The sequence below is a fragment of the Staurois parvus genome, unplaced genomic scaffold, assembly GCF_062004578.1.
Source record: "Staurois parvus isolate SC_StPar_1 unplaced genomic scaffold, SC_StPar_1.0 ptg000453l, whole genome shotgun sequence".
NCBI classification, from domain to species: domain Eukaryota; kingdom Metazoa; phylum Chordata; class Amphibia; order Anura; family Ranidae; genus Staurois; species Staurois parvus.
Genome location: NW_028318249.1, coordinates 1,531,479 through 1,559,390, shown reverse-complemented (window position 1 = coordinate 1,559,390; position 27,912 = coordinate 1,531,479). Strand labels below are relative to the sequence as shown.

Below are 27,912 nucleotides of genomic sequence, written 5' to 3'. Positions count from 1 at the left end.
TTCCTGTTGCAGAAATGCCAGTCATGAGGACATTAACACGTGCAGTAAAGCATGTGCTGCAGAGCCCTGCATGTGGGTGTCAGGCGGTTACATCTGTGCGTTTCATCGGCTTCTCACCTCGTCAGGTGCCATCTGATGCCAGCTTCCATTCGGTGTCCTTCTCTGAAGCTGACCACCCGCGGGTGCTGATCACTGGTATGTATGCGTTGATCTCACTCATTAGTTCCTGTATGAGGTCACTGGAGCTCCCCTGTGTGCTCATCCTCTGCATCTACCCTACATAAGCTTCTCCTCCTGGCCTTCCCTTGTGTGTTTCCCCCTGCCCCTCCCCTGCATATCCTTCATCTCCTGGCCCTCCCTTATGTGCTCTTCTTCTTCCCCTCCCCTGCCTATCCTACTCCTCCCGGCCCTCCCTTTTGTGTGCTTTCCCTCTGCCTTTCCCCTGCACATCCTTCTCTTCCTGGCCCTCCCTTCTCTTATCTCCCTCTGCCCCAACCTTGAATATCCTTCTCCTTTTGGCCCTCCGTTTTGTGTTCTCCATGAGTCCCTCCTGTACATATCCTTCTCTTCCCTGAACTCCCTTGTGTGTTCTCCCTCTGTCCCTACTCTGGAATTTCTTTTTCTCTCATCTCTTGCTGGTCTTGTGCATCTCCTGTATATTCTTTCTACCTTTCTGATTCTGGTCAGCACATCATCCTTCTCTTACCTTTTTCCTCTTCTTTTCCCTGAATGATAATCTTCCTCTGCTCCTCATTTGCATGCCCCTATTTTCATGTCCTATACCTGTGTATCTGCCTTCTCCTTCTCCATCTACTGCCTGCCCATGAGCATCTATCCTGGAATCCCTTCTTCTCCCAACTCTAGTTTGCTAATCTTGTGCATCTAAAATTCCATATTCCACCTTCCTGGCTCTGGCCAACACATCTCCATTCTCTGGCCTTTTCATTTATTTTACCTGCGTGGTATTCTCCCTCTGCCCCCCAACTGCAAATTCTTATCTCTTCCTCCCCCTTTTCCTCCCTCCTCCACTTCCCTGGAATTGCTTCTCCTCCTTCTGCCTTTCCCATGAGCATCCTTCTCCTCCCATCCCTATGTGCTGTCCCTTTCGATTCTCCCTGGGAATTCCTTATTTTACTTCTCCCCCTGCCTTTCCCATGAGTATACTTCTCCTCCCATCCCTGTGTGCTCTCCCTCTGCCCCTCCCCTGGAATTTCTTCTTCTCCTCATCTTGTCCTTCCCATGAGCATCCTCCTCCTCCCTCCCCTGTGTGCTCTCCCTCTGCCCCTCCCCTGGTATTTCTTCTTCTCCTACCCTTCCCATGAGCATCCTCCTCTTCCCTCCCCTGTGTGCTCTCCCTCTGCCCCTCCCCTGGAATTTCTTCTTCTCCTACCCTTCCCATGAGCATCCTCCTCCCTCCCCTGTGTGTTCTCCCTCTGCCCCTCCCTTTTGAATTTCTTCTTCTTCTCCTACCCTTCCCATGAGCATCCTTCTTCACCTATCCCTGTGTGTTCACCCTTTTGCCCTTCACACAGGAATTCCCTTTTTTCTTTTTTTTTTTTTTTTTTTTCTCCTCCCCCTGCCTTTCTCATGAGCATTCTTCTCCTCCAACCCTTGTGTGTTCTCCCTCCCCCAAGAATTCCTTCTTCTCCTCCTCCCACCTCCTGTGTGCTCAACCTTCGACTCTTCCCTAAAATTCTGTCTACCCCTTCTCCTGCCCTTCCCATGAACATCCTTCTTCCACCCCTGTGTGCTCTCCCTCTGCCTCTCCTCTAGGATTCCTTCCTCATCTTCTCCCACCTTCCAACAAGCATCCCTCTCCTCCCACCTCTGTGAGCTGTCCCTTTTGCCCCTCTCCTAGAATCCCTTCACTTTCATGCTCACCTTGTGCATCTCCCATACCTGTTTTCTGCTTTCTTGGCTTTGCCTACTACACCATCCTTCTCCAGTCTTTCCCTTTTGTTTTCTCAACCTGTAATTTTTCTCTTTTGCCCCTCCTCTGCGCATCCTTCTCCTCATGCTCACCAACCCCCCCCCCCTGCGGATTATTTTCCTAAAGCTTCCCCCCTGCAAAAAATGCAGTTTTGCCAAAAATTGTTCAGAGGAAAATTTACAAATGCTTTTTTTTTTTTTCAGTTGCTTGGAGGAAATCTGTCCTGATCCACAGTGACTTCCATTGCTTCCCTCCTCCTGAAAATGCTAACTGCCTAGCCACCGCAGCATTTCTGCATTACTGGCCCAGAGACAGCATGTGTTATTTAAAGCCAGTGCCCTGGCTGAATGGCTGGCCATAACACCATTTCATCACTGCCAATAATTTTCAGTCCCTGAGCCAGAATAAGTATGTAAAGTAGTTCTGACCTCATTTCGAGTCTCCAATTTTCCATTTTTCTGACTAGTTTTGGGTCCGTGATTCAGAAAGTGTATAAAGCTGATCTGTGGGATTGTGAAAAAAAGGTATTAGAAGTTTTTTTTTTTTTTTTTTTTTTTTTAATTCTGGTGAGCTTTTAGGTTATTGGATCAATAAACAAAATAGTGTAGTTTATACTTCTCACTGTATGTTTATATTCCAATTAAATGATAAAATAACACTCCTATAGAAAAAGATAAAAGCTTGCATATCACAGCTCAGCACCAGCATATGTAACGTGATGGCGTGATCACTTCTATATGCGTTGAGTCCCAAATAAGACGTCTTTCTTTACTACTGAGGATATTGGTACTGCTAAAAGGTGTGTAATCACTTTGTTTTTGTGTGCAACCCACACTAGTGAGATTATTGACTGCGCAGATCGGAATGATTTTTGTTTGTAATTTTGAGGTTATTGGATCATAGGGTGGACACCTCCATCCCTTTCAAACAGAACACATATTACTTACACAGGTTCTGAGGCTAATTCTATGCAGATAAGGCACTAAGTGAGTTTAATTACCACCTTAATCAGCCCCAGAACCTGTGTAATTAATGTGTTCGGTTTTAAAGGGATTAGGTGGCAACCCTATTGGAACAGCATGGCAGCAAGACAATTAGCATTTTCAGAAGGATAGGTCTGCAATGGCAGCCTGCCTATTCCCTCAGTCCAGGTTTCCTGATCATAGCTCTGATTTGATGTTCTCACTTTTAAAGCCTCCGTGTGTTTTTACTTGCAGGAGGATTGGGTCAGCTAGGTGTCGGGCTGGCAAAACTGCTTAGGTAAGCTGGATATTGTTGTTTTATGTACAGTCTGACATTCTCAAAGTTGGCTGTAGCTGCTATGTACTGTACAATTCCACATGGAAGAAAATAAATATATTTTAAAAATATTCTTTCCAAATATATTACCATGTATTTGAAATACTACAATTTTGGCCGTATTAAAAAAAAAAATTATATATATATATATCACACATACTGTATGTTGAAATGCATTTTTTTTATACAATACACAATATATGAAAAATATTTTTACAAATATATATTTTTAAAATATATTCTTCAGATTTTTTTAACATACAAAAAGTCATTGTAACATATATTTTTACATATATTTGTAAATGCATTCCAAAAATGTAGATTAAATGTATTTTTAAAGATCTACAATATTTTGAAAATGTATTTTTAAAAATATTTTTCATATTTTGTAATCTATAAAAAAAAAAAGCATTTCAACATACAGTGTGTGTATGTGTATGTATGTATGTGTATATATATATTATAACTGAATATGGACAGAATTGTAGTATTTAAAATATGTCAATATATTTTGGAAGAATATTTTTAAAATCTATTTTCTTTCATGCGGCATGCTATAGGGATACAGTGATTTATTGAACTGAATGTATTATCCGTTCAATTTTTTATTTATTTATTTTTTGAGTCATGATGTGCAATAATGGAAATAATCATATCATCACATGCATGGCCAGATTTAGGGGGGTGCTGAGGTGGGTGTAGAACCATTGCAATTTATTTGTTGCAGTTGTCCATCAGGGCTGAGACATCTTGGCCACAGTGTATATCAGGGTTCTCCCCAGGAAAAAGGACAGTGGAGGTTTTCTCCAGAATATGGTATTTTCAAAAAGCTTATATACCAGTTTTGAGTAGAACAGACTTCCTTAGCTAGGGTTCCATGTTATCCTAGGGTTTCTCGATAGGTTGCTGGGGAAGGAGGGGGGAGGAGGGGGGTCTAGAGCAATGAGCGTTTTCAGCCTATCAGGAACCATTAACACTAATAAGTAATCAGTTTAGCTTTCTGTAAAGGGTGCCTTCCCCCTCTGACCTCCAATGTAAGGGACATTTTTCCCACTGATCACCAATGTAAGGGGCATTCTGCTCACTGATCACCAATGTAAGGGACATTCTTCCCACTGATCCCCAATGTAAGGGACATTCTTCCCACTGATCCCCAATGTAAGGGACATTCTTCCCACTGATCCCCAATGTAAGGGGCATTCTTCCCACTGATGCCCAATGTAAGGGGCATTCTTCCCACTGATGCCCAATGTAAGGGGCATTCTTCCCACTGATGCCCAATGTAAGGGGCATTCTTCCCACTGATGCCCAATGTAAGGGGCATTCTTCCCACTGATGCCCAATGTAAGGGGCATTCTTCCCACTGATGCCCAATGTAAGGGACATTCTTCCCACTGATGCCCAATGTAAGGGACATTCTTCCCACTGATGCCCAATGTAAGGGGCATTCTTCCCACTGATGCCCAATGTAAGGGACATTCTTCCCACTGATGCCCAATGTAAGGGACATTCTTCCCACTGATGCCCAATGTAAGGGACATTCTTCCCACTGATGCCCAATGTAAGGGGCATTCTTCCCACTGATGCCCAATGTAAGGGGCATTCTTCCCACTGATGCCCAATGTAAGGGGCATTCTTCCCACTGATGCCCAATGTAAGGGGCATTCTTCCCACTGATGCCCAATGTAAGGGGCATTCTTCCCACTGATGCCCAATGTAAGGGGCATTCTTCCCACTGATGCCCAATGTAAGGGGCATTCTTCCCACTGATGCCCAATGTAAGGGGCATTCTTCCCACTGATGCCCAATGTAAGGGGCATTCTTCCCACTGATGCCCAATGTAAGGGGCATTCTTCCCACTGATGCCCAATGTAAGGGGCATTCTTCCCACTGATGCCCAATGTAAGGGGCATTCTTCCCACTGATGCCCAATGTAAGGGGCATTCTTCCCACTGATGCCCAATGTAAGGGGCATTCTTCCCACTGATGCCCAATGTAAGGGGCATTCTTCCCACTGATCCCCAATGTAAGGGGCATTCTTCCCACTTATCCCCAATGTAAGGGGCATTCTTCCCATTGATTATCAATGTAATGGGTGGAATATTCACTTTGCCCACCGAAGTGTATCATTCTCTTAGTAACTACCAATGTAAGTGAAGCAATCATCCCTTTTGATCATCAATATTAGGAACAATACTATTTTCACTGTTTTGTTTTTTCTTTTTCTTTTTTTTATTATTTTGGTTTATTTCACTTACTGAAAATAATTGTTGTATAGAGTGGGTATCAGATACATAAAGCATGCCCCATTCCTTATTAATAATATTTTATTTTTATGCATTTAACTTACTGCTCATGGTAATGTACCTTGAGCCGTGGAAATTGTACTTCCTATCAAGGGTTCCTTTGTGATGGAAAGGTAGAGTAAGTCTTGAGTAGGTTGGAGTAGACTGATTCTCTCAGAGTTTTGTGGGTGACACTGTAGCTGGGTGATTATATGAATTGACAGGTGTATGTTTGTTTTTTTTTTTGTTTTTTTGTTTTTTAGGAAAAGGTTTGGGAAAAGCAACGTGATCCTCTCAGATATCCGTAAACCTCCAGATAACGTCTTCTATAGCGGTAAGATCCTGTACACAGTATTCCTGGAATATTACTGACTGCTCTGTCACATTATAAGGAATGATCCACCAACATCCATCTGTACTCTGCCTCTTCCACAAATCCCCCCTCTCTGTCCACATCTATTGTGGTGTGACTGGAATTCAAATAAAATGAAAAGCAGGGTATTGTTTTGCAACTAGGGATTACTGCAATTACATGGAAAGTATGTAATAGGTTTACCTGCTACCTGGGAGTGCAGGATCGGCATCCTCCCAAGAAGCATTTCAGGCCATCTCGTTCATATTGTAGTTTCAAATCATGGCATTGAGGCATTGTAACTTTTTTTTTTTTTTTTAATTTTTTTTTTTCCCCCAACAGAAAGGTTATATTTGCGAGAGATACCAAGATTACTTTATGTAACCCTTTACATACAAATGGTGTTTAGTGGATGTGTACCTCTCATGTATCCAAAATTGTGTATGTGACCTAAAGGTCAATCTGGAAGTGGTTTTTCATTGGTCATTTTCCATCTCCCAAATATATTATAGGGTTCCAGGAATTCAGCTCCTTTGTAAAAAGTGAAGGCACATTATGGGTTAAGTACCAGGATGGGCATAGCATCTCCTGAACTTATTTCTGTTATTTATATCCAACTGGTTTATTCTACTCCCGGAAGACCTCTATTGCTGTATTTCCTGAAGTTCGAGTCTGATTCTCCTCCCCTCCTCCTGCCTAATCACAGAAGCCTTTGTTGTATTTTGTGAATAAGGTCACATAATACAAAGGCTTCTATGAATGGGCAGCATGTGGGAGGAGTGGGCGAGCTGCTCTGCGTACCTCTCTAATAGCTCTGAGAGTCTCCAGTGTATCTCCATTTGAGCCATAAACCTGACCAGTGGTGTCCCTAGGCAGGTGCGGGGGGTGCGCACCGCACCTGGTGACACCTACCGCACGGGGAGACACTGGACCTGCTCCACGAAAAGTTAAGTTGTAAAGCAAGCCGCTATCTCCGCAGGATGGATCGGATCTGCGGATTGAGTATAATGGATCGAAGTCCGATCCATTATGCTCTATCCGCAGATCTGATCCATTCTGCGGGGATCGTCGGAGGGGGTCTCACCAAGTGTTATCGCACCGAGTGACACCAACCCTGAACCTGACAGTTCTAAATAATAGAAGTCCAGTAGATGTCATGCAACACCTTAGACTTAAATCATAGTGTGCCTTTTTACAAGGTGGCTGAATTCCTGGAATTCAGATTAAGCCCTGGTTCACACCAATGCAACTTGTCATGCGATTTGACAGTTTCAAATCGCATGGCAAGTCACACCCTATTGCTTGCAATGGAAACGTGCAAATTGTTGCGACTCTGACTTTGAAAGTAGTTCCTGCACTACTTTTTTGCGATTTCAGGTGTGACTTGCATGGACATCTGTTCATGAAGTTGCACATATGTCTTCCAAGTTACACTGACATGGGACTTGGAAATCGTGTGACTTTAAGTAAAGCTGAAGTCGGATCCAGTGTGAACCCAGATGTAATTTTAATAAAAAAAAATTTTTTCAATCTGCATTTGCTGTAATTTTCTGTAAAACTCTATGCAACCTGGAGGTGTTCTACACACCACTGGTGTGCAGAGCAACCCAGAAATATAATTTAATTGTGTGATTGGTTCACTGATTTTCTCAGAAGTCTGCATTAACATACAAGTCAAGATTTAGGTATCCTCCGCAATAGGAATTTCAGTATTGGTGAGACCCTTCCCAATGGTTAAATACTTCTAAGGGGATGCAGACCCTGTAGCTTTCCTCATCAGATCAATGAGAGTGCACCAGGTAATTATAATGAACCAGACCCTTCCATTCAGAATCAGTCTGCACAGGACATGGGGAAACTGCTTTCTTCAGAGCAGAGCACCCTACATTGGTGAACCGTTAAAGGGTCATCTGATGGTCAATAATAGGCATGTCCTCTTTACATTGGTGGTCAGTGAATGGAAAAACCCATACTTTGGTGATTATAGGGAAGAATGCGCTCTTACAGCAAAAAAAAATTATTGGTGTCAGTGGTTTCGTACCTGAGAAATAAGAAAGAAAAACTTCACTGGACTCAATCTATTGGGTCTGCCAAGTGACTTCAACTCCAGAACTATGCAGGTACAATTGAGCAGGAGTTCAACCAGTCACAGCTCAAGGAGCCCCTAGCAATCTCTAATGGAACACTAGGGTTCTGTGTGGCCCTGGCTTAGAGAGGCTGTATCACTCTGAGGGTGTCCTGACCAATCTGGGACTAGTGACAAGTACATCAAAGTTCTGAAACCGAGAACATCTAGAAGGTTAACTTATGTTCCTTGGAAAGCCCAGTTTCTGGACCTGTACTGTATAATCCTGGGTGTGGTTGGGACACTCTGCACAGATCTTGGGAAGGTGCAGGGTGCGTCCGGAAACTGTCTCAATTTATTAAATTATAAGGCGTGGTGATGGGTCAGCCGGTGACAATTTTTAATCCTTTTTTAATTTATCCCCTTGAATAGGACCTTTCATTTACTCTGATATTTTGGACTACAAAAACCTTCGTGAAATCGTGGTGAATAATCGCATCACTTGGCTAATACACTACAGTGCGCTGCTCAGTGCGGTTGGCGAGGCGAACGTGGCTTTGGCCAGATCAGTCAATATAACTGGTAAGAAACTTGATAGAGATGTGTGTGTGTGTGTGTGTGTGTGTATATATGTGTGTATGTATGTATGTATATGTGTATATATATATATATATATATATATATGTGTGTGTGTATGTGTATATATATGTATGTATGTGTGTATACAGTGAGGAACAGAAGTATTTGAACACCCTGCGATTTTGCAAGTTCTCCCACTTAGAAATCATGGAGTCTGAAATTCACATTGTAGGTGCATTCCCACTCTGAGAGACAGAATTTAAAAAACATTTCAGGGAATCACATTGTATGATTTTTAAAGAATGTATTTGTCTTGCACTGCTGAACATAAGTATTTGAACACCTGAGAAAATCGGTGTTAATATTTGGTACAGAAGCCTTTGTTTGCAATTACAGAGGTCAAACGTTTCCTGTAGTTCTTGACCAGGTTTGCACACACTGCAACAGGGATTTTGGCCCACTCCTCCACACAGATCTCCTCCAGATCTGTCAGGTTTTGGGGCTGTCGCTGAGCAACACGAAGTTTCAGCTCCCTCCAAAGATGTTCTATTGGATTTAGGTCTGGAGACTGGGTAGGCCACCCCAGGTCCTTGATACGCTTCTTACGGAGCCACTCCTTGGTCATCCTGGCTGTGTGCTTTGGGTCGTTGTCATGTTGGAAGACCCAGCCATGACCCATCTTCAATGCTCTGACTGAGGGAAATAGGTTGTTGCTCAAAATCTCACAATAAGTGGCCCCATTCATCCTCTCCTTAATACAGCACAGTCGTCCTGTCCCCTTCGCAGAAAAGCACCCCCACAGCATGATGTTACCACCCCCATGCTTCACAGTAGGGATGGTGTTCTTGGGATGCAACTCATCCTTCTTTTTCCTCCAAACACGACGTGTGAAGTTTAGACCAAAAAGTTCTACTTTGGTCTCATCTGACCACATGACTTTCTCCCATGCCTCCTCTGGATCATCCAGATGGTCATTGGCAAACTTCAGACGGGCCTGGACATGTGATGACTTGAGCAGGGGAGCCTTCTGTGCAATGCATGATTTGAAACCATGACGGCGTCGTTTTCTACCGACCGTGACCTTTGAAACTGTGGTCCCAGCTCTCTTCGTGTCATTGACTTGTAGTTCTGGGCTGATTCCTCACCTTTCTATCAGTGATACCCCACGAGGTGAGATCTTGCATGGAGCCCCAGTCCGAGGGAGACTGACAGTCATCTTTAGCCTCTTCCATTTTCTAACAATTGCTCCAACAGTTAATCTATTTTCACCAAGCTGCTTGACAATTGCCCCATAGCCCTTTCCAGCCTTGTGGAGGTCCACAATTTTGTCTCTGGTGTCTTTTGACAGCTCTGTGGTCTTGCCCATGGTAGTAGTTGGCGTCTGACTGTGGGGTGGACAGGTGTCTTTAAAGAGCTCAGACAGGTGCTGCTAAGTTAGATTAATGAGTGGAGTAGAGGTGGACTTTTTAAAGGCATAGTAACAGGTCTTTGAGAGCCAGAATTCTTGCTGTTTCTTAGGTGTTCAAATACTTATGTTCAGCAGTGCAAGACAAATAAATTCTTTAAAAATCATACAATGTGATTTCCTGAATTTTTTTTAAAATTCTGTCTCTCAGAGTGGGAATGCACCTACAATGTGAATTTCAGACCCCTCCATGATTTCTAAGTGGGAGAACTTGCAAAATCGCAGGATGTTCAAATACTTCTGTTCCTCACTATATGTGTGTGTGTGTGTGTGTGTGTGTATATGTGTGTATGTGTATGTGTGTGTATGTATGTATGTGTGTGTGTGTATATATATATTATGTATGTGTGTGTGTGTGTGTGTGTGTGTGTGTGTGTGTGTGTATACACACACACACACACACACACACACGTGTGTGTGTGTGTGTGTGTGTGTGTGTGTGTGTGTGTGTATGTGTATGTGTATATATATATTATAAATTATTTATTTTTATTTTTTTTTAATTACCGTCTGACCTACCCTACATGTGGGATAACCCACTTTTTGGCAATTTCTATCTTTGATATCAATGTAATAAATTTGATGCAGTTGCTAAGGAGAACCTCACGTTAAATTGAGAAATTCCAAAAAAGCACCGTTTAATACAGCTGTGCATCAGCCCCCCCGGATGACTCTGTACAGCAACACATAGACTGGGAGAGGGAAGGGCAGCACTGGGAGCCAGTCAGTTGCTGCTCCTTTGCTATCCATTCATTGGGTGACACCACTGCATTTCCTAATTCTTAACAGATACAGAGTTGTCACTTTCCTGGCTGTGGTGTGTGGCTGGGGTGTATGTAACAAAATTGACCACACACAATTACAAATCGTTTGACAGAGAAGATAGCTCACATAGGTGTATGCTAACCTTGCACTGTGCTGCCTCTTGATTTCAGATCTAATTCCACATTCCATATTGTTTCCAGGTTTACATAATATTCTGGATATTGCGGCTGAACATGGGTTACGGCTGTTTGTCCCCAGCACAATTGGAGCGTTTGGTCCAACCTCGCCCAGAAACCCGACTCCAGATTTGTGCATACAGAGGCCAAGGACAATCTATGGGGTGTCCAAAGTCCATGCGGAGCTAATGGGAGAGGTATGAAAGCCAAATAAAAAGTTGTATTTCTTTCTGAACTCATAGAACTGGGGGTGGCAAGCGAGAGCTAGAGAGCTACAAAGTAACATTGTTTTTTGACTTTTTGCCATAAAATATATCCCAGTAAAAAAAAAAATCGAAGTTCATCGTGGGTAGGGTGGTGGGTGCACATGCACCCCCTACCCTACCCAGAAATTAAATTATAATTTTATATATAGATTGCCACCCTGTAGCAGTACACCTGCTATGGGGCAGTCTTAAAGTGTATAGAGACATACAAAGTAACATTGTTTATAAACATTGATCAGACGGGAGATCGAGAGAGATATATACAAAGTAACATTGTTTGTATATCTCTCTCGATCTCCCGTCTGATCGATGTTTATAAACAATGTTACTTTGTATATCTCTCTCGATCTCCCGTCTGATCGATGTTTATAAAGTAACATTGTTTATAAACATCGATCAGACGGGAGATAGAGAGATACAAAGTAAAATGGCTAGTCCTTCTGTTTTTGTTCTGAGATCCATCTGCATCTGATGTCTGGTAAATCACTTGAAATGCCTGGGCTGGTAGGAAGGGCTCCCGATCGAATGGCACTGTGACTGGCTGCACAGCACTGACATCATTGGGATCCTGTCTTACTGACTCTCTATTATCAGTACTTGACCATGAGCTGTAGTTCTGAGCGTAGCAGAACCAGACCGTGATAGATATATATATATATATATACACACACATACACAGCAGCTAAATATTAAGGCCCACCCTGTCCTGTTGCCATATATGCAAATAGCTGTCATAAATGGTTACGTAATAGCCAAATGATTGCTGAATAAATGGGCTCATAGCAGAAATGTATAAATTGCTCCAGTCCACGTGGGAAGGGGGGGGGGGGGTGGAGGTCGAGCTGAAATGTTTAATATCAATTTAGATTTTCTAGGACAGTATTGTGTAATAAATTCCTAGCAATGACATAATGACGTCCTCGCTCGGAGCTGACTCATCAATGTGCTTTTTGCAGCATAGACGTCTCTCCCGGTGTTTTTGGTAATATTGGGCAGTTGATGCCAACAAACATTCTGATGGGAGAATGAACTCTTTATATGTCACAAGATGCATCATTCTGCTGACTTGGCAGTTTGCTAATGTTAACATCCACCTGTTCATGGACAGGGACACCTAGCCAAGACAAACCGCCAAAAGCACAGTCAGTAAAGGAATCCTGAAATAAACCCGAGGGACACAAATTTCCACTTCAATTGCGCAGGTTTAAATTTAGCCCTAGTTCACATCGAATGTGGCTTTTAAATTGCGCTACTTCACTTGAAGTAGTGCGATTTCAAAGCTGCTGGTCAGGGTGATTTTTGTGCGCGGCTTGCCTGACATCTGTGCGACTTCATGCGCACATGTCTATGTAAATTACACATGAAATTCCCAAAAACCATGCAGGAACCTTTTTTCAAAACCAGTGATGCACCATAAAGTCGGAATTGCACCAATTTGAACGGTTTCATTGCCGGAACTGACAAATCGCACCAGTGTGAACCAGGGCTCAATGTTGCCTTTTATCTTATACACCTGGTTGAGGCTGGGTACTTCATTCTCGTTTGGGGTTTTTTTTTTTTTTTTTTTTTTTGAATGACCCTGAAACTGAACTTGTATAAATATAGGCCAGTGTGAATCTCATGCCTAGCCTTTTTCGCAGAAAAGAATCTGTCTCCTCCATATAGCACTGATAGCCATTATAGAGTAGTCAAGTGTTCAGCTAGAAATCTGGCACCTCATAGATTGAGCATCTGCCTTGACTTGGTCTGTCTGACCTGCGTAATGGCTTTTTCCATTAAAGGCATACTCTAGGTGCAAGATACCTAAAGCTGTATCCTAGGAGATATCAGGGGTGTAGATGAGGGGGAATATGGGGGTCTGAAGGCCCAAAGAACATCCACAGCATCAGTTTGCACTAAAACTGGGTGTAGCCACCGCTTCTGATGACTGTGATAGACAGCGTTCATTCAGAGAGAGGGAGGTTCTCTTTTATTTCCTCCTGACACAGCCCCAAAGGAGGACTTCCCTTACTGAGCTCACTTTGAACTGCCTGCTCTGGTGGGTTTCATGGAGGGGGAGAGCTGTACTGGGGGGGAGACAGCTACTGTTGGGTCTCATGGAGGGGGAGAGCTGTACTGGGTGGGAGAGCTGTACTGGGGGGGAGACGGATACTGTTGGGTTTCATGGAGGGGGAGAGCTGTGCTGGGGGAGAGAGCTGTACTGGGGGGGAGACAGCTACTGTTGGGTTTCATGGAGGGGGAGAGAGCTGTACTGGGGGGAGACAGCTACTGTTGGGTTTCATGGAGAGGGAGAGCTGTACTGGGGGGGGAGAGCTGTACTGGGGGGGGAGCTGTACTGGTGGGAGACAGCTACTGTGGGGAGCTATACGGGGAGGGAAGATTTGTAATGGACAGAGAGGATCTTTGCTAGTGGGGTGGGGAGATCTGTACTGGGGGAATTTTGGCTTGGATAGAGAGGTCATTTTTATTGCGCTCTATTGACCTGTGCCTCATGCAATGGCAACCCCTGTTAGACTGTTGCTTGTAAGTAAAAAATATATTTTGTGAACAAGGACTATGCTATATGTTACCCTGTACACAGTGAGTAGGCTTAAGCTTTAATGCATTTTAGCCACACCCACAACTCACCTCTAGGTGCCCATGACTGAACCCCACTCACCCCCCCCCCCCCAAAAAAAAATAAATCTATGGTCTTGGCACATATAAAAAGACACAAATTAATGCAAAATAATATGTGGGGCCTTGCAAACTACTATGGTGCCAAAAAGTATTCTATTAACCAATAAAGTGCTGTGAAATAATATAACAATTAAATTGTAATAGTAGATCGTAGATCGCCTACATGTCACACATACCCATACTAATGTATTATACCAAATCAGAAATAAAATGATAGTGTCGCGCTCTACTGACAAGTGAATAAATAGTTCCAAACACAATATTACTATCCAAAAAAATTCTTTTGTATCCAAATACAGTATCACTTTTCCAAGACTAAGTGTCCATATTCAATCTGTGACTTCACACTCTTTCTGGTGATGCAGACAAAACGATTTGTGTTCAATTCACCACTATTGCGTAGTTGTAACAACCATATGTGCACCTTCTCCGGCTGTGCTCTCGCCTGGTAAATATGACCAAACCGTTAAGTGAGGCCATATACTGTATGGCTTGTGTCCCTTTTAAATTGGACTTAGGGCTGGATAGGATGGTCACTCTTCAAAAGTTAGGGATCCCCTCACTTCCTTAAGCCTCTTCCTCCATAGGTATATATGCCATAAAGAGTATTAAAAACATAGTGCCTTATATTCTTTTAAAACATTTATTAAACATATAGTAGTGCACTCACATGTAAATGCTGATAAAATCGCCTTAAAATGAATACACAGTGTGTGTTAGCATTCAATACTGTGTACTTGCTGTGTATTGCCTGTCTCCTTAAGTGTCATGACATCAGAGCCCCTCCCCTGCGCGTTGCGCCACCAGGTCACATGGCTTCATCAGCCGGTTTCCAACTGCACATGTGCGAATCGTGCTGTGCTTTGTGAATAGGCCGCAGTCCACTGGGACCTGTGAAATGTCCCAGAGGACTGTGGGGGGGGGGGGGGCAAGGAGGGTGATCGGCACAGCGTGTGGGTGGGGGGCAATTACTAGAAGCAATCTCCTTAATTGCTCGCTGTGCAGCAGCTGAAAGATGGCTTCTTCTCCTCTCCCTCCTGCTGATTTTTAGCTACTGCAGAGAGAGCAATACAGGGGATTGGTTCCAGTAACTGCACCTCCGCGGCACCCATCACCCTCCCTGTGCCCAATACATTTTCCCCTGTGTGCCTTCACCCCTGCAGTGCTGCCGGCTTCCCACCGGCAGCTGCAAGCACACAATGGAGACCTTCATGATGGAGAAGGGTCCAGAAAATGTCACATTTACCAGGCCCCCCATTTTTTTTTTTCTCCCTGAATGAACACAATAAGTGATCAGTTCTGATAACTCACTTTGTTCATTCATAACTGAAGCTTAGTAAACTTTTTTTTTTTTGAGGGGGGCCCTGTCAGGTTGGCTGTATGGGGCCCCATGGTTTCTAACAGCAGCCTTGACTGGGAGCTGAAAGATGTGCTGTCTGCAAAAGTGTTGACAAGGAAAATGCTGATGGGAGAACAGAGCAGAGTGAGCAAAAAAATGACCATATTAATTTGTTGCTGTCCTTTCACTGTCCATTCACAGGCTGGGAGCACAGGGAGGACACCACTGTATTCCTTAACTGTAAGTGGTGTCATCCACCTGGCTATGAAGTGTGGCATAGCTGTGTAAATCTTAGGACTGCATGAACATTAATGCAAATCCTATGGGGGGGGGTGTAAAAAGTCTCCAATATGTTTCTTACCTGTGTATGTAGCTGTTTGCCTGGAATTTAACTTTGAAATCTTCTTGCTTTTATTTCCTCAGTATTATCACTACCGGTATGGCTTGGACTTCCGATGCCTCCGATACCCAGGGATCATTTCTGCCGATTCCCAGCCAGGAGGAGGAACAACAGGTATGGGTTTTTCTTTACTTCTTGGTATGATAGAAGACTCCTATTCATTGTAAAGAATATCATCCTTATGTTAGTAGTGCTTTGCATGAAGCTATAGTAAAATACTGTGTATGTATGCATTTGTTTGCTTTTCTCTCCAATGTAAAAGCAACTCCTTAGTGATGATCTGAACTGCCTTTTGGTTCAGTTCAAACATTGTTTTTTGGCAACGTTCATAGACGTTTTGATGCCAAACCAGAACCGCACTGGAGACAATGCAAATCAAATTAAAAATGCCCATTTTACTGGCACCATTGGTGATTAAAAAGATAGGTGTAGGTGAGGCGCCGAACTCAGATCTTGAACCCGTAGAAAGAAAGTTGGTTAACACTAATGGATTGGACTCTGCAGCTCTCCAAAAAAGGGGGACGTCCCAAGGAATAGGGGTCACTGGGAAATCCAGATATAAATGAGCCATGAAAAAGCGCCAAACAGGTAGTGCAACAGCCTCATGAATGGAACACACACCTCCCTTGAAACTTATCTCTGCATCTTTCTACCTCCAGACTATGCCGTCCAGATCTTCCATGATGCCATCAAAACTGGAAGGTTTGTCTGCAACTTGAAACCAGACACTCGCTTGCCCATGATGTACATTGATGATTGTCTGAGGGCGACGGTGGAGGTGCTCCAGGCCCCCTCAGAATCCCTCACCATGAGGACATACAACATCAACGCCATGAGCTTCAGCCCCGAGGAACTGACACAAGAGGTGCAGAAACATCTACCCGAGCTGGAAGTTATGTACAATGTGGACCCAGTTCGACAAGCCATTGGTAAGTGTTTCATCAAACTGAACTTTATTGTAGACAGAAACTCAGCTTCAGATGTAAAAAAGACTGAAAACAGTCTTTTGGAATTTTAGTGACTTTCATTTAAATTGTTGCTAAACTAAACCGTAAAGTCAGCCTCAGGGGCGGACTGACCATTTGGAAACTCGGGCACTGCCCGAGGGCCTGGGGTCAGTAGGGGGCCCCATGAGATGCCCCTGGTACCTTTTTCATAGGCTTTTTTGAGTTTGGGCAAGGGCACAGGGGCCCCTTGATCCCCTATTGCCCAGGGGCCCCATGAGTTGTTAGTCTGCCCCTGGGCAGCCTGTATATGCAGTAAAGCATGTTTGTTATACTCCCTGTGGAACCCAAGGGGTTAATCCTCTTCATTTTGAGGCTGGTTTATCCTGTCTTCTCTGATCTGCCCCTTCTTCCACAGTCCCCAATCCATCTGCTGATAGTACAGAACCCTAGGAGTCACTCTGCACATGCTCAGTTTGGTGTGTATTGCTAAATACCGGTTTGTTTGGTTGTTTTTTGGGGGGGGGGGGGGTGCGTGTGATCAGCACAGGGCCAATCAGCATTGTCCAGACAGAGGGTCAGGGGTCATACAGCCTCATAGGACAGTCAGAGGAGAATAAAAATTCCTCCTACAAGCTTTAACCAGTGCTTGGTCGGGCACTGATAAAAATCACAAGACTGTTATATACTGCTGATGAAAAAGGGTATTTAGCAGTTTATATTTACTAAAATATTTGCATTTCTGTGTACTGTTGGAGAGCAGATTTAAAGAATGCAGGGTCATGGGTTTAGTAACACTGTAAAAGAATCCTTGGTGATTCTGCAGGCTTGGCCATAAAGTAGGAATGATCCATAAAGTGGGTGGTGCGTAATGGTTTGTATGTCATCTTTTCCCCCTTGCTTCACTAACCAACTAGCCAATGACCCCGCCCAACAATAAGTCCAAGTAAGTGTCGCGGCAAGAAAAAAGCACACAATAACCCCTAGTAAGTGGCATGGCCAGCAGTATCCTACAGCAAATGTCAGGCCCAGCAATTACAAACCCTATTAAGTGGTATGGCAAGCAATAACCCCCAGCAGGTTTACAACCAACATTGCCAACCCCCACAATAAGTCCAAACAAAATTCATGCCAAGTAATAACCCCCAGCAAGTGCAGAGCTAACATTTACAACCCCCAGCAATAAGTCCAAGCAAATTTCATGCCAAGCAATAACCCCCAGCAAGTGTCAGGGCAAGCAATAAACCCTAGTAAATGGCATTGCCAGCAAGTGTTAGGGCCAGAAATGACAACACATAGTAAGTGGTAAGGCAAGCAATAACCCCCAGCAAGTGCAGAGCCAACACTGAAAACCCCTAGCAATAAGCCTAAGCAAATTTCATGCCAAGCAATAACCCCCAGCAAGTGTCAGGGCAAGCAATAAACCCTAGTAAGTGGCATTGCCAGCAAGTGTCGGGGCAAGCAATAAACCCTAGTAAATGGCATTGCCAGCAAGTTTCAGGTCCAGAAATGACAACCCATAGCAAGTGACAAGGCAAGCAATAACCCCCAGCAAGTGCAGAGCTAACATTTACAACCCCCAGCAATAAGCCCAAGCAAATTTCATGCCAAGCAATAACCCCAAGCAAGTGTCAGTGCAAGCAATAAACCCTAATAAGTGGCATTGCCAGCAAGTGTCAGGGCCAGAAATGACAACACATAGTAAGAGGTAAGGCAAGCAATAACCCCGAGCAAGTGTAGAGCCAACACTGATAACCCTAAGCAAATTTCATTTCAAGCAATAACCCCCTGTAAGTGTCAGGGCAAGCAATAAACCCTAGTAAATGGCATTGCCAGCAAGTGTCAGGGCCGGAAATGACAACACATAGTAAGTGGTAAGGCAAGCAATAACCCCCAGCAAGTACAGAGCCAACACTGACCACATGCAGCAATAAGCCTAAGCAAATTTCATGCCAAGCAATAACCCCCTGCCAGTGTCAGGGCAAGCAATAAACCCTAGTAAGTGGCATTGCCAGCAAGTGTCAGGGCCAGCAATGACAACCCATAGTAAGTGGCAGGACAAACCATAACTACTAGTAATTCTATAAGCCGGCCTAGAGCAATGATATGGCTGGAAGAGATCAGCAGCACTGAGATAGGGGGAGGAAAAAAGCCTGAGTAGCAGTATTGCAATGTACATGCTGTTAGGAAGTATTTATCACAGAACCCTTTCTCCTTAACCAACATGTTCTGTTCTTTTTTAGCGGATAGCTGGCCAATGAACTTTGATGACAACAACGCTCGCAAGGACTGGGGCTGGAAACATGAATATGACCTGCCTGAGCTGGTAACGACAATGCTTGGACACTTGAACAGCGAACATCTGGCCGTGCAAGCCAACTGAGACCAATTTCAATGGCCACCAGCTCCATGTCATGTCAATGTTCGCATGTCCTGGATGGGAGACTTAATTAGAGTACACCACAGTCCCCCCCCCCAACTGCTACAACTACAAAACTATTCTATGTATGTATGTATGTGTGTGGACATCACTTTTATTTGTTTTAATGAATTGGTTAGGAGTGGCAAGGTGTGAATCCATGGAACATTACTTGAAATTTTCTACTTTCAGGGTCAGGACAGCAGTAGTCATCCTGCTTCTTTTACAATGATTAAAGCTGAACTCCGGACTTTCCTTTTAATCTTGCACAGTTGTACCGGCTCCTCTCCTGGACTGAAATGGCTTACTCTGATGTCACTGCACACTGTTAGCTTCTCACAATGTGCATTAGAAGCTGCAGTAAGTCAGAGAGTCATTTCCTGGCTGGTCTCCAGCCCACCCCTTTTAATTTATTGGTATCTGTTCTTTTAATTATGGAGGCTCAGCATCATATGTGGGTGTTACCTAGGCTGCATCTGCATGCAAACCGCCCTATCTAGGACCTCCTGCTCCTCCAGACTGATGGCTACCCATCAAGGCTTTTTAATATTCGCATATAATAACTAATTTGCATCAGGACTGAGGGCTCTTGAGAGGAGTACTGAGGCAGGGTGCTGTGATGTTTTCAGGAAGCTAAGCACAGCACACTACCTGCCCCTCCCACCAGCCATGATCTGCCTGCAGTGCAAAGAGAAGAACAAAGACCTAGTGATGACATCACTTGGGTATAAAAAAGTATGTCATAAAAATGGAAAGGCTTTTTTTTTTTTTTTTTTTTATTATAATTAACATCCTGATACAGGGAAAGGAGGAACCAGGGAAGACAATTCAAGCTTTAAAGTGGACTTCTACTTAACATTTTAACTAAAAACCATCTTTTATTTCTTTCTTTCAATGCAGGTTACTTATTGTGCTTCCTATAAAGATAACCTGTTACTTTGTCTACTGCAGTCTGGAGGTCAGACTTTGTCTATTGCAATTAAAGTGTTACTAAACCCACAACAGTAAAATCAGTCTATATATGCTGTAAAGCATGCTTGTTATACTCACTGTGCAACCTAAGGGGTTAATCCTCCACATTGTGTAAAAAGGCTGTTTGATCCTGTCCTCTCTGATCCTCTCCTTCTGCTGTCCCCAATCCATCGGCTGATAGTACAGAGCTTTAGGAGTCAATCTGCACATGCTCAGTTTAGTGTGCATGGCTAGAGAGTTTTTTCTTTTCTTGGGAGGGGGATGGTGCATGTGATCAGCACAGGGCTAATCAGCACTGTCCAGGCAGAGGGTCAGGGGTTATGCAACCTCAGTGACAGTGACAGTGAAAGGAGAATGAGAACTCCTCCTCCTACATGCTTTAACCAGTGCTTGGCTGGACATTGATAGAAGTCACAAGACTGCTATATACTGCTGAAAAGAAAAGGTATTTTTACTAAAACAATTGCATTTCCATGTTGTGTGCACTGTGGGAGACCAGATATAGTGAATGCAGGGTCCGGGGAGACCAGATATAGTGAATGCAGAGTCCGGGGAGACCAGATATAGTGAATTCAGGGTCCTGGGAGACCACATATAGTGAATGCAGGGTCCGGGGAGACCGGATATAGTGAATGCAGGGTCCGGGTAGACCGGATATAGTGAATGCAGGGTCCTGGGAGACCACATATAGTGAATTCAGGGTCCTGGGAGACCGGATATAGTGAATGCAGGGTCCTGGGAGACCACATATAGTGAATGCAGGGTCCTGGGAGACCACATATAGTGAATGCAGGGTCCGGGGAGACCACATATAGTGAATGCAGGGTCCTGGGTTTAGTAACACTTTTTTTAAGCATGTTACCTAATATGAGCTTATTCAAATGATGAACCGTATGTACTATAGTGCGTTCCAAGCTTGTAAATAAATATAGTATACTATACAATAATAAAAGAAAATGTTTATGGCTGATGAATCCTAAAATTACATAAAAGAAGGTTTGTATTTTGTGTAGCCCATAATTCAAAGATCACAAATAAACCTCCATATATACCTCCATATACAACCTCAACTATTTTTCCATATAAAAACTGAAATACGCCTCCATATATAACTTCAAATATGTAACCTCCAAAACCCACTGCTCAGCCCTCTGTTACTTTGTAGCCATCAACATTATATTGCAAGAGTAACTATTCTCAATTCATTAATGATGATTCCACCATTAGAATTAGGATGACCCAACACGTTTCCCAGATTCAAAGATCTTCTTCATCAGGAGATATAGGAGATGTATCTATAGTATAGAAAATGTTACAATTATGGCAAATATCAATCATGTCCCAAATTACAATCTTACATCTATTTTAATAATATAGTTCACATATTTCAGGGAACTTATCTGCTTAGTCATTGAATGAACCAAGGACAAACTCTCAACCAATAGGAGACCATTAGAGACATAACCAGCCCAAAATACTGATGATTATACTATTATGGGGTTGTCTGATGTAGTGGAGACACAAATTAGCACTGGGAAATCTCACTTCTGGAGTCTACGAGAGATACAAAAATACAAGATTCAACCCACTGATACCTACATTAAGTCTAGGGTTCATAGAGGCTAGGAAACTTCACATGGCCTGTAATTTTAAAGCTAGCTGGTGAATGTTGCATAGCACAAACACAGGAGAATGCAAATAAAGGCAAGTGGTCTGTGTGTGTCTCTATAACCTTTTAAACTTGGAGAAACCCTTGCATTATTAATTGGGAAGAATGCTTCTTACATTGGTAGTCTGTTAGAAGAATGCTCCTTACATTGGTAGTCAGTTGGAAGAATGTTCCTTACATTGACTACCAATGTAAGGAACATTCTTCCCACTGACAACCAATGTAAGGAGCATTCTTCCCACTGATCACCAATGTAACGGACATTCTTCTCACTGATCACCAATGTAAGGAACATTCTTCCTACTGATCACCAATGTAAGGAACATTCTTCCCACTGATCACCAATGTAAGGAGCATTCTTCCCACTGATCACCAATGTAAGGGACATTCTTCCCACTGATCACCAATGTAAGGAACATTCTTCCCACTGACCCCCAATGTAAGGAGCATTCTTCCCACTGATCACCAATGTAAGGGACATTCTTCCCACCGACCACCAATGTAAGGGACATTCTTCCCACCGACCACCAATGTAAGGGACATTCTTCCCACCGATCACCAATGTAAGGAACATTCTTCCCACTGACAACCAATGTAAGGAGCATTCTTCCCACTGATCACCAATGTAACGGACATTCTTCTCACTGATCACCAATGTAAGGAACATTCTTCCCACTGATCACCAATGTAAGGGACATTCTTCCCACTGATCACCAATTTAAGGGACATTCTTCCCACCGATCACCAATGTAAGGGACATTCTTCCCACCGATCACCAATGTAAGGAACATTCTTCCCACTGATCACCAATGTAACGGACATTCTTCTCACTGATCCCCAATGTAAGGAACATTCTTCCCACTGAACACCAATGTAAGGAACATTCTTCCCACTGATCACCAATGTAAGGAGCATTCTTCTAACTGACTACCAGATAGAAGAATGCTCCTTACATTGATGATCAGTGGTAATCATTGGTGATCAGTGGGAAGAATGCCCCTTACATTGGTGATCAGTGGGGAGAATGCCCCTTACATTGGTGATCAGTGGGGAGAATGCCCCTTACATTGGTGATCAGTGGGGAGAATGCACCTTACATTGGTGATCAGTGGGAAGAATGTTGCTTACATTGGTGATCAGTGGGAAGAATGTTGCTTACATTGGTGATCAATGAGAAGAATGCTCTTTTCATTGATGGTCATTGGGAAAAATTCCCCTTACATTGATGGCCATTGGTCATATAAGTGCTCCTTATATTGGTGGTCAGTGAAGGGCCGTACATTGGGGGTCAAGGTCCCCCTGTCCACAAAAAACTGGACAAAATCACTGTTGTTGTTTCATGTCACCTTATAAACATAATTTGGCCATTGCTCATGGAACCCCTAACAATCTCGGGAGGAACCCTAGACTTCCACAGAACCCTAGCTGAGGCTCTCAAGGCAAAAAAACTGGAGTCACTAGTTGAGTGTTTGAATGTTGTTGGAATAATTATTATTTTTATTTTTTTTTATAGATGATGCATTTTTTTTTATTTTAAAACATTTACTAACTGCATTTAAGATAACATATTTAAGAGTTGTTTGTTTGGTTTTTTTTTTTTTTTAACTGAAGACATAGCTGAATTTAATATGTCTGTCTGGAGTTCAGCTTTATTTCTGTGAATTGCTGAAGCAGTATGAACCTTAAACTGTTGTATACAAATAAGCTAAAAAATGGAAAAGTCTTCATAAATCTTGATATCTCCCCAACCATAAGTCCTTAACCCTAGGTTTCCTTAAGCCTAGGTTCACACCTTTCTGCGTTTTTTTTCCGCAGTGTTTTGCAGAAATGCACTACAGTCCATTTAACATGGTTTCCTATGGGACAGGACATCACCCGGTACATTTTTTTGAAAAGGGTCAGGGACTTTTTTAAAATGCAAAAAGCTGCATTTTTGGTTCTATATAGACTTCAATGGAAATACTGCAGAAAAGCATGTGGTGTGTTTTTGCTGCGTTTGTGATGTGTTTTTGATGAGTTTTGCATTTTAATCTGTCTAGCAACAAGTGAAACATTTTTTTGCAAAAACGCAGGTGCAGAGAGACGCAAAAAGCACTGCAAAAATGGATCAATTGCAAACTGCATAGGTGTGAACCTAGCCTAAGTGATGTTTGGCCTGTTTGACAATATATGACAATATATCGGCTGTCCATCCTTTCCTTTATTGGGGTCTTTAAGCAGTTACCGTCTAAACAACGTCTTAATGTCTCTTCGGGATTGTATTCGCATGATGTGTATATATATGCATCCAATGTTTGCTTTGTTTTATAAAATATCAATTTTCTGTGCGGATGAGTTGTTTTGCATTTAAATTATTGCCTTTATGCATGACGCTGGGTGGGCAAGCTGTATCATACAGACTTAAAAGTATACTTGATTAAAATAAGTTTTTAATACAGGGCAGGAGTCTATAGAGAATGACTTGAGAGTCTTCAATATTACATTTCTTAGATGGTTTTATTAGACTGTGACCAGAGAATAACATTGGCTTGTTGGATTTAAAGGACCAGCAAAATGATATAAAGATCTACAATATCTGTTATCAATATATTATTAGAGTGGCCAACAGCCATAATCCACCATTTACGATGATACATGGTAGTTGATAGCACATCGAATTCAGAACAGGTCATTCAAACATTGGCTTCCTCAACTGTCATCTATCATGACTAGCTCCTGCAATGTCTACACATTTATCTATTAAAGTAGATGTAAACTCAGTCACTGAGGTCTCATATAAACTTTAATAGTAGCCACGCATTTCGGTACAATAACAGTTCCTAAGGAGAGCAAATATCAGATTTAATATGGATCTGTATGGTATGGTTTCCACTGAGTCCATTCCAGTTCCCGTTTTTGTTCTTTAAGCCTAGATGAAGGGGAATGTTTGGCCCTCGAAATCCATTGGATTTTATATGATGGGATTATGAATAATTGATAGTTTCCTGGACTTTCTTGTCCCATGGATTGGTGCTCTTTTCTATACTTCTATGGTTCTACCGTTCTACAGGTACCCATTGAGGGAAGCCTTTTAAGTGCACCATCTCACTAGAACCACTGAGCTTATTGAATAGTTTTTCTTCACTTGATTGTATGAATAAGTTTCTAAGTGCCAGGACCTATCTAACATGTCTTTCCCTTGGAGTATATACTCCATTCTGGAACCAACTGTAGAGAGGGTGCTGCAATGACTCCCAGTTGGTCACGGTGTGTAACATGGGTAAGATATATCATCAACACACCGGCAAGCATGTTTCAATTTTTACTGCATGATCACATAGACAACATTTCGGGACAGGGCATGGACCCTTTATCGAGCCTGATCATTCATCAATTCCTTAAAGACATCAAGCTCAACACACCAAGCTTATCGGTGTGTTGGTGACATATTTATGTCTGTCATTTGCTGCCCTAGTGGAGACTACAAATGGCCATGCCAGTGCACATTGCATAGGAATGGTTGTCACTATTAGGAAGCCGGTTCAGAACAATGGTATGCAGCCAGTGCTGGAGTCAGATCAATTAGATGAAAAGTGTCTGCAGGAGATGAGCAGCACTGAGAGGCAAGAAAGGTTGAAAAACCTATAGTATTTCTATGTGAAACAAAAGTTTTTTTTATGGTAATTGAGGCTTCAGCAAATCAAATATTAGGGCTTATATCTACTTTAATGGTATCAGTCTCTTATTTTGGAAGGAGTTGCCATTTAAACAGTTGTCCATAACAGCTAGAATCAGAATTCAGACATCTGAAGTCAGACCAGTATGGCATGGATTGCGGTTGGTTTATATGGGTTCTTCAGAATCAGCACTTAAGAATTCTTAATAGAAATAGACTTAAAGCCCATCTGTGGGCAAAACGAACCCTGCTGAAGGCGGGACATTTAAAAGTACTTGAAGTTACCTTTTTTTTTTTTTTATTGTCCAGAATGTTCTGGGCTTCCAGCTCTATTGGCTTCCAACAATGTGTTGGCCTTTACAGGTACATTGTAGGTAGGCATGCCAGGGCTGTAATACTCCACCCCTCCGCTCTTCATAATTTCTGACATGCGTGAGCCTATATAGAGGTGTACATTGTAGAGAAATGTTCATTATAGAGAGGCATGCATTAAGGTGTGCCTTGTAGAGAGGTGTGCCTTGTAGAGAGGCATGCTAGAGCTCCTTCCTGATTCCTGCAATGTGTGAGCATGTAGAAGGGTGCGTGTTTTAGAGAGGTGTGCCAGATCTCTAATACTCTCTACCCCACCATCCCAATTCCTACAATGTGTGAGCCTATAGAGAAGTGTACATTGTAAAGAAGCATGCCAGAGCTCTAATACTCCACCCTCCCTTCCCAATCCATTCTACTTGTGAGCATATAGTGGGGTGTGCGTTGTAGAGAGGGGTGGCAGAGCTCCAATACTCCACCCCCTTTCTATCCCTGCGATGAGTGAGTCTATAGAGAGCTGTGCATGGTATAGAGGCATGCTAGAGCTCTAATACTCCACCCCCTGCCTATCCCTGCGATGAGTGAGTCTATAGAGAGCTGTGCATGGTATAGAGGCATGCTAGAGCTCTAATACTCCACCCCCTTCCTATCCCTGCAATGAGTGAGTCTATAGAGAGCTGTACATGGTATAGAGGCATGCTAGAGCTCTAATACTCCACCCCCTTCCTATCCCTGCAATGAGTGAGTCTATAGAGAGCTGTACATGGTATAGAGGCATGCTAGAGCTCTAATACTCCACCCCCATCCCACCCCTGCAATGAGTGAGTCTATAGAGAGGGGTGCATGGTATAGAGGCATGCTAGAGCTCTAATACTCCACCCCTGCAATGAGTGAGTCTATAGAGAGGGGTGCATGGTATAGAGGCATGCTAGAGCTCTAATACTCCACCCCTGCAATGAGTGAGTCTATAGAGAGGGGTGCATGGTATAGAGGCATGCTAGAGCTCTAATACTCCACCCCCTTCCTATCCCTGCAATGAGTGAGTCTAGAGAGAGGTGTGCATGGTATAGAGGCATGCTAGAGCTCTAATACTCCACCCCCTTCCTATCCCTGCAATGAGTGAGTCTATAGAGAGCTGTGCATGGTATAGAGGCATGCTAGAGCTCTAATACTCCACCCCCATCCCACCCCTGCAATGAGTGAGTCTATAGAGAGCTGTGCATGGTATAGAGGCATGCTAGAGCTCTAATACTCCACCCCTGCAATGAGTGAGTCTATAGAGAGGGGTGCATGCTATAGAGGCATGCTAGAGCTCTAATACTTCACCCTCATCCCACCCCTGCAATGAGCATGTAGAGGGGTGTGCATTGTGGAGAGGTGTGTCAGAGATCTGATTTCCCCCCCCCCCATCTAGATTCCTGCATTGGTGAGCATATAGAAGGGTGTTCATTGTGAGGAGCTGTGCCAGAGCTCTAATCCCCCTCCCCCATCCTCTTCCTTTTTAGAAGTGTGCATCATAGGGAGGCATGAGTAGGCTCTGGTGTCCTACCCCACCTTTCTGAAAATGTGTGAATTTATAGATAGAGGTGTGCCAGAGCTCTAATACTTTACTCAGCTCTGATATCCACCCCCCAGCCTGATTATTGCAAAGTGTGAGCCTATGGAGAGGCTTGCATTGTAGGAATGCGTGTCAGAGCCAGGGGCGGATTGACCATTTGGAAACCCGGGCACTGCCCGGGGTCAGTAGGGGGCCCCATGAGATGCCCCTGGTACCTTTTTCATAGGCTTTTTTGAGTTTGGGCAAGGACACAGAGGCCCTATGATCCCCTATAGTCCGGGGGGCCCCATGAGTTGTCAGTCCGCCCCTGGTCAGAGCTTTGTCTTCTAAGCTGAAAGTCATTGCATGCATAATGAGTGTCCCAGTAAGAAAAAGGGAATTCTAGAAGCATGAGATTAGAACTGCCCTCGTAATGCAGCCCATGTTGTGTTCACACGTGTAGCAGTTTACATTCACACCAATTGGTTACAATCCTTCTACTCCTGGACAGACTGTCGAGTTAATTCTTAGCCAATCATTTGCTCAGTCAAGTAGTCTCTAGTGTTGCAGAGCTCTGAGACCAAATCGAATACACAGTCAGCCATCAGAACTATGGAACAGATACAAATTAGGTGGTGGACTCTGATCACACTGCAAATATGAATTGTATCGCTGTACAATAACCAACAAGTGTGATGTGCTGATAAATCACTATTTTTGTAAATGAGAAGCATGGGTATATTTTTGCATTCTTCATTTGTCATACTGTAAGAATGTATTTAATAAAATATGAAGTGAAAGCACAAA

The 27,912-nt window shown here is 43.2% G+C and overlaps 1 protein-coding gene across 1 annotated transcript; it reads left to right on the top strand.

Moving 5' to 3' along the window:
- Positions 1-27,912, top strand: LOC149453066 (L-threonine 3-dehydrogenase, mitochondrial-like). Its single transcript, XM_089688753.1, has 8 exons — positions 1-195; positions 3,148-3,190; positions 5,778-5,848; positions 8,364-8,513; positions 10,941-11,113; positions 15,624-15,714; positions 16,260-16,529; positions 18,788-27,912. The coding sequence occupies exons 1-8, from the start codon at positions 15-17 to the stop codon at positions 18,925-18,927; spliced, it is 1,119 nt and encodes a 372-aa protein (XP_089544879.1). The 5' UTR covers positions 1-14; the 3' UTR covers positions 18,928-27,912.